Source organism: Mixophyes fleayi, chromosome 12 (assembly GCF_038048845.1).
Source record: "Mixophyes fleayi isolate aMixFle1 chromosome 12, aMixFle1.hap1, whole genome shotgun sequence".
Classification (NCBI taxonomy): domain Eukaryota; kingdom Metazoa; phylum Chordata; class Amphibia; order Anura; family Limnodynastidae; genus Mixophyes; species Mixophyes fleayi.
In genome coordinates this window covers 13,460,638-13,468,631 of record NC_134413.1, presented here as the reverse complement: position 1 = coordinate 13,468,631, position 7,994 = coordinate 13,460,638, and the positions used below count along the sequence as shown (strand labels likewise).

At 42.7% G+C, this 7,994-nt stretch overlaps 1 protein-coding gene across 1 annotated transcript in view; it reads left to right on the top strand.

The window, feature by feature from the left end:
• The first annotated feature begins 201 nt into the window (after positions 1-201).
• The window catches only part of PPP4R4 (protein phosphatase 4 regulatory subunit 4), a 96,949-nt gene continuing 89,156 nt past the window's right edge, over positions 202-7,994 (top strand). Inside the window, exons 1-2 of the mRNA XM_075192541.1 lie at positions 202-579; positions 1,917-1,990. Coding sequence (XP_075048642.1) covers positions 466-579; positions 1,917-1,990 — 188 coding nt within the window. The 5' untranslated portion in view covers positions 202-465. The remainder of the gene's footprint in view (positions 580-1,916; positions 1,991-7,994) is intronic.

Sequence of the window (7,994 nt, the reverse complement as noted above, 5' to 3'; positions counted from 1 at the left end):
CTGTGCCCCCTCTAGTGCCAGTCAGTGCCCCCTCTAGTACCAGTCTGTGCCCCCTCTAGTACCAGTCTCTGCCCCCCTCCTAGTACCAGTCTCTGCCCCCCTCCTAGTACCAGTCTGTGCCCCCCTCCTAGTACCAGTCTGTGCCCCCCTCCTAGTACCAGTCTGTGCCCCCCTCTAGTACCAGTCTGTGCCCCCCTCTAGTACCAGTCTGTGCCCCCTCTAGTACCAGTCTGTGCCCCCTCTAGTACCAGTCCCCATTCCCCCTCTGCCAGTTCCTCCTCCGCATCCTCTATCACCAGTTGCCGGGACCCCAGTAATATCGCCGGTGATCTCGGTGCTGACTCCTCCCCTGTCCTCCCCCGCCACCCTCTGCCTCTCTCCCGCCGCCCCCACACTCAGGATCTCCGGGTCCTACCATGTGAAGAGGCCCCCGCAGCTCCGCCAGTGCGGCTCTCCGACTCTCCCATGCATCCCACCGGCTTCTTCAGGATGGATTTCAGCCAGGGCAGCCTGTTCGGCTACATCGAGGACCTGCATGAGCTGGCGATCATCGAGAGGCCGGTCCGCAGGAGCCTCAAGGTATTTGGGGGGCTCCCGTGACGTCATTACCTGTCTGTACACCCCCCACACACCTTACACTGTGCTGTGCACCCTTTACTGTCCCTTACACTACACCCCCCTACATCCCTTACACTGTGCTGTGCACCCTTTACTGTCCCCCCTACATCCCTTACACTGTGCTGTGCACCCTTTACTGTCCCCCCATCCTTTACACTGTGCTGTGCACCCTTTACTGTCCCCCCATCCCTTACACTGTGCTGTGCACCCTTTACTGTCCCCCCATCCCTGACACTGTGCTGTGCACCCTTTACTGTCCCCCCCTACCCCTTACACTGTGCTGTGCACCCTTTACTGTCCCCCCCTACACCCCTTACACTGTGCTGTGCACCCTTTACTGTCCCCCCATCCCTTACACTGTGCTGTGCACCCTTTACTGTCCCTGCCATCCCTTACACTGTGCTGTGCACCCTTTACTGTCCCCCTCTACCCCTTACACTGTGCTGTGCACCCTTTACTGTCCCCCCCCATCCCTTACACTGTGCTGTGCACCCTTTACTGTCCCCCCCCCCACACCCCTTACACTGTACTGTGCACCCTTTACTGTCGCCTCCCCCATCCCCCCAAAATATAGAATATCTAGATCAGTGCTGGTGAGATATGATGTCACATCTGTGCTTCCTGCACTACCCATGATAGAGATGTGTTATTGGGGTCCAGGAGTTTCTGATTGAATCAATCAGCTGAGCAGTTTGGGGGTGACATGTAATATACCTTATTAATGTTTTATAAACTTCAGGCTTGAATGCAAGATTACCATATAGTGTAAAACATTTCACATATCTTATCTGTACCAGCTTCTATCTCAAAGCCTCTTATGATGACACTAATACTACATTGCCATTTATGAGGGTTAATTAACTCCCACTGACAGTGAGCAAGTGTTTCCTTATCATAGACTGTACTGTACATACTGCATAATTCGGTATAATAGCTGCCCTGTGTTTAGATGTGCATGAATAATGGTATCCCTGACTTTCTATTATAAAACTCAATCTAATTTGATTCCACAACCAATTCCAATCGAGACACAATTTAATTAGTTAAAAGGGGTAGACCAGGTCTGTCATTTTATCCCAGCGCTTTGTATTGATTTTTCTGCTTATAATTATAGTGTTTAGGTACATAAAATAATTGTATGACTAATTCCCTTCAGAGCAGTGACAGCTTCCTTGCATACATAATGTGAATTCTGAGTATTTTGGGCACAGTATATGCAGGGTTTTGTCATTAGATACATATAACGCTGTGATTTGCCCACCCCACTGATATACTGTATCTTTTATTGCTATGTGCAGACGCCTGAAGAAATTGAAAGGTTGACAGTAGATGAAGAACTTAATGATATTGAGAGAGCTGTTTACCTGCTCAGGTAGGTCTTATCTGTGCTATGGATGGTGACTGCTATGATTAGTCAGTAAACCACAAATGTGTTGTCATTTAATGTTTAATTGCATGATTTTTAAGTAAATAACAGTTTGGCTGCATTGTGTTGGGCAGTATTTTGCAATTGAGTATATAATAAGATGTATTTATGTTACAAGTAGGTCTTGGTAATGATATTGGCATTGGTAATGGTACTTTCTGAGAGACGTGGGTCAGTGCTGTCATAAGTTTGGGATTGTTGTTGGCCTGTTGTGGGGAAAAGAGTTGCAGAATGCCACTAGCTTAATTTTGAGCATCAAAAAATGCACTCGGCATTTAGGCGATTGTGTAAAGACAGAGTGGCTCAGTAGGGCGTTACTCTTAACAAAATACTTTTTTCACACACGTGTTTTGAGACCTTGTTCCATATCAGGCAGTATGACAGAAGAGTGATGTAGTTTGGAGACCGCTGGCTGTGTATAAAATTGAGTTTTCTCCAGTGTCAGGTAGGCTGGATCACTAATCATGTATTGATAGTTGTCTAACTTATATTGTTGTTTTCATTATGTCAATAATGAAAACAACAATAAATAACAACAATACAATATGGGCAGCATGATGGCTCAGTGGTTAGCACTTCTGCCTCACAGCACTGGGGCCATGAGTTCGATTCCCAACCATGGCCTTGTCTGTGTGGAGTTTGTATGTTCTCCCCGCGTTTGTGTGGGTTTCCTCCGGGTGCTCCGGTTTCCTCCCACACTCCAAAAACATACTGGTAGGTTAATTGGCTGCTATCAAAATTGACCCTAGTCTTTGTGCGTGTATCTATCTGTGTGTATCTGTCTGTGTGTGTGTTAGGGTATCTAGACTGTAAGCTCCAGTGGGGCAGGGACTGATGTGAGTGAGTTCTCTGTACAGCGCTGCGGAATTAGTGGCGATATATAAATAGCTGCTGCTGATGATGATGTCAATAGGTGCACTTCTTCCCTGGGTCCCTAGAATATCAAGCTGGCTTCAGAATGCCACTAATCCTGGTTCATTCTATGCAACCCAATAGAACCAAGAGTGATGGAACATAGCACGCGTGCACTGTTGTTAGCATTGCTGTATTTGAGACATTTGTGTACGACTGACCAGGGCGCAAAACCATACTGGTAAGATAACTGGCTTCTGGGTAAATTGGCCTGTGTGTGTGTGGCAGGAACAGCGCCGTGTAATATGTCAGCTCTTAATAAACAATGGATATATAATAACATTCTCTGTGAGTGCTGCCAATGTTTTTAGTGGACCCTGTAAGCTCCTTGATGAAGTTATTTGATTGCCATTTAATGTTTACCATGACCCAGGAAATAAATAGCTTTCTGTCATCTCACCCATTAGCTTCCCTGCTCACGAGCACATGCCCAAATGAACTCGTTATGTACTGATGAAATCAATCTGAATGTTGCAACTTTAGGAAACTGATTCTCCGATAAACAAACAAACAACCGATAAGATCTACATCCTGGATATTGCTTATTGCAAAATTACTTTTCTCAATTTGTCGAAATGTTATAGCACTGCTTGGTGTCCTCTCCGTACGATTATTAACTTTTGAACTTATTACATAAAAAATTCAGCAGGTTCCCCTTCTTGATATTCAATACTTGACACTTGGATAAAATAGTAAAGGCAAAGTAAATATTATTTGTTTTTAGAAGTTATTATATAATACGTTACATTTTTTTATTTGATTTTCACTTGAAAAGTAAACATACTTTTAATTATATTTATTGTTATGTTGTTGTATGTTGGGTTTTGCATTTTTAAATCCTACACTTTTAAGCCAAAGAGGTTTAGTTGATGTCTTGGAGCTCTCAATTGATAGGAACAGCATCAGGGACCCCTGTCGGTTATGAGAAATTACTACATTCTAATGAAGTGTATTTCTCAGCAATGGATTATCCTGATTTTAAAGACAGTTGTACAACAGGTATGTCTTTAAAAACATTTATAGCCTCCCAGGTTGATATGTTGTATGTGCGTAGATGAGAGTAACAGTGTTATTTTACATTTTCTTTATACCTTTTTATATGGAATAAGAGTTTATCGTTTAAAGGCTGAATTCAACCTTTGTAATGGAAATGTTGTAAAGTAACCCCCTGCCCCCTTGCTCAATTTTACCTAAACCTACAGGATAACTCCCTTGGGATTCCCTCCTTTTGCTGCTGGGGTAAATGGTTAGCACTTCTGCCTCACAGCACTGGGGTCATGAGTTAAATTCCCGACCACGGCCTTATCTGTGTAGAGTTTGTATGTTCTCCTCGTGTTTGCGTGGGTTTCCTCCGGGTGCTCCGGTTCCCTCCCACACTCCAAAAACATACTGGTGGGTTAATTGGCTGCTATCAAAAATTTACCCTCTCTCTGTCTGTCTGTGTGTGTGTGTATGTGTGATAGGGAATTTAGACTGTAAGCTCCAATGAGGCAGGGACTGATGTGAATGAGTTCTCTGTACAGTGCTGCGGAATCAGTGGCGCTATATAAATAAATGGTGATGATGATGATGATGATGACGGGGTCAATGTTTATATTAGACCCCCTTAAGGAAGGGGCTGATATGCGAGTAGGCCGCACTCAGAGTCTTGTCTCGCCCCGCCTCTTAGCCTTGTTAATACGACTCTTTAGGCTAATAACGTTTGTGGTCCCAGCACGATAACTCCTTTGTGGAGGCCTGATATAAATATTTACCACTACAGTGCAGAGGAGGGGTCCTAGGGAAGCGACCTGACATAGTTCTGTAAGGGGGAGCAAAGAAGGTGGGTGCGTTATTTCACAAAAAGAGGTGTTTGCGTGGATTTCCTCCGGGTGCTCCGGTTTCCTCCCACACTCCAAAAACATACTGGTAGGTTAATTGGCTGCTATCAAAATTGACCCTAGTCTCTCCCTCTCTGTCTGTCTGTGTGTGTGTTAGGGAATTTAGACTGTAAGCTCCAATGGGGCAGGGACTGATGTGAGTGAGTTCTCTGTACAGCGCTGCGGAATTAGTGGCGCTATATAAATAAATGATGATAATGATGATTATGATAAATTAGCCTTTACCATCTATGAAGTACTGACCGTATATACTGTCGAATTCAAATAATTGGATATGGTCATTTCAAATTAATATCTATCAGTCTGATTGTCTGTGTCTGAAATTATGCGAATTACACGCTACGGTGTGGAGGAGCGTAATTAACCACAGCATGTGTGAACACTTATACACACATTTACACGAACACATACACTTGTAATTAGTTCATATTACAAATAGTTGCAACACATAGTTATTCATAATGAAATGTAGCCGAGTTTATAGTTAAATATTATAATGTTATATACATTTTTTATTGAGATCTAAGGTTCAGGTTACAGGAAACACATATTGTTTGGTATCGTTCTAATTCCCTATTTATTCGCAGACGTCCGGTTCTATCGGGTAGGATATCACTCCTTGCATATGCAAGTTATAGATTATAGGGAATAAATGATCAGAATTGTATTGTGTGTGTAACGTAAATAAACCAGTTTGAACCAGCTTTCGGCGGGAAGATTAGTATGCATCTTTTGGAGAGCCGACCCCCACCCTTGGAGGGCATCGTTTGAACTGGCCAATGACCTGCATTACACTGGACCGTCCTGAAGCCTGAACCTATGGAAACATGCCAAATCATCTGTATTGTTTTCACTGTATCATTGACTGTATATAAGCAGGAGCTCTGGGCCCAGCAGACACTCTTCTCAACCACAGACTTCAGGACTGAATGACTGTATGCTGGATCCAGGGCGCCTGCGTATTTAATCAGCTGTACTTATATTATTGAATTGTTACGCTGCTGCTTTTTGCTATTAAATCGCATTGTGCTTTGGAACCACACAAGTGGATGTGGACAATTGTCATTGGATAGCGACTAGATGTACATAACAATACCAATCCACGCATGCAGCAATACGGACAGCCAATTTGCCCATTGTACACCAAGTTGGCATCAGATTGCTTTTTGTAGGCCCAAAATGACCACCAGTCTTGACCAACATTTAATGATGATCAGTAAGTTTACAATGACTGCAAGTTGGGGCAGTTATCAGCCAATCCCCCTGTTGTCGTCATAGGATTTTTGTCATACGTGTGCTGAAAATTAGACATATCCGTCCATGTCACGCTCCGACCGTGCTGCCGGATCTGCTAATTTGTGGGCAGCTTATATTTGTCCTGCTTGGTGCATGATGTAAGATTTACATAAGGTGAATATTGTCTGCCTTCTCTGTATGGCAACGGATTGTTCTGCACTATGTGCTTGGCCGATTAGCACAGACATTGGTGGGTGTGATTGTGTACTATGTGAATTACCGTGAGTGACACTGTGCCGGTTACATAATAAGCATATGTTCTGCAGCCTGCAGTTGGGAGTGGGTTTAATTAGTCCATACCATTTACTCTTTGCCTTTCCCATTGTGTTAGAGGTGTGGTTTTAATGCCCTCTTAATAATTTTAATGCTGTAACAAGCCATTGTGCTTCGTTTTGGAACCAGCAGCAGGTCGGCCTTGTGATGGAAGTGTTAAGCACTTAAATCTTCGGTTGCATGGAAACCGCAATCATTTTACCTTTTTAGACATATTGTATAAAAACGCCAATCAAAATAACATTGATTTCCAGCACAAACCAGATCACAGGAGCTATATTTTTAGAAAAGACTTAAGCAGTAACAACACTTATTTATTGAATATTTTCATTGTCTGCTAAAAAGCACCGTGCAGAATTGTCACAGCCAGTTCCATCATATTGAACCTCCCATCACGTAATTGTACGTTTTTAATTGATGGGGCCATGGCGAGTCTTTTAGGTGTGTTACGTAAGCTGGGGATTAGGGACGTAAGGACATGCTTCGTTTTGTTTATTTAATAAAATGTGTCATATGTAAACAGGTATTAGGGCAGTTTATGTGTTGATTTATCAACACAATTTCAGTAAGTTCAGAATTAGTTTCTGAACCACTAAAGATGTTCTGACATTCATAGAAAGGTAAGAAAGTGTAATTCTACAACAGATCCAAACATTGTATTTGGATTAATGTGGGGTCTAGCAAAAGTTGATACTTGTCTTTGTAATATATCTAATTTATAGTATGTTATTTAAATATAATTAATCAGTGGACTAATTCCAGCTTTTAGTAGATCTAAATAATTCTCTGTCTATTTTCTAGTCATTCTGTTACATTAAAGGCTAGCAACACCTATTCTAAAATTTTTAAATACTGTATAACATTCCCCTTAATCTAACTAACATACTTCTAATAGAGCACCTTACTCCTGTAGGTTTCAAGCTACAGGTGCCAATTTTAAAATTTAGAGCTGGTTGTCAGAGACAATCAGTGATCATTATATTCTAGAGAGTTATTCCTACAGCAGATCCTCTATATATGTATCATCACCAATATCAGGGGGGTCAATCAAGCTTTCCCTGTCTGCTGCACTTCATCTATCTGACATCAGGGTATTCCAATGCTTCTGCTGCATCATTCATCTGACATCAGGGTATTCCAATGCCTCTGCTGCATCATTCATCTGACATCAGGGTATTCCAATGCTTCTGCTGCATCATTCATCTGAGATCAGGGTATTCCAATGCCTCTGCTGCATCATTCATCTGACATCAGGGTATTCCAATGCTTCTGCTGCATTATTCATCTGACATCAGGGTATTCCAATGCCTCTGCTGCAGCATTCATCTGACATCAGGGTATTCCAATGCCTCTGCTGCATCATTCATCTGACATCAGGGTATTCCAATGCTTCTGCTGCATTATTCATCTGACATCAGGGTATTCCAATGCCTCTGCTGCATCATTCATCTGACATCAGGGTATTCCAATGCCTCTGCTGCATCATTCATCTGACATCAGGGTATTCCAATGCTTCTGCTGCATTATTCATCTGACATCAGGGTATTCCAATGCCTCTGCTGCATCATTCATCTGACATTAGGGTATTC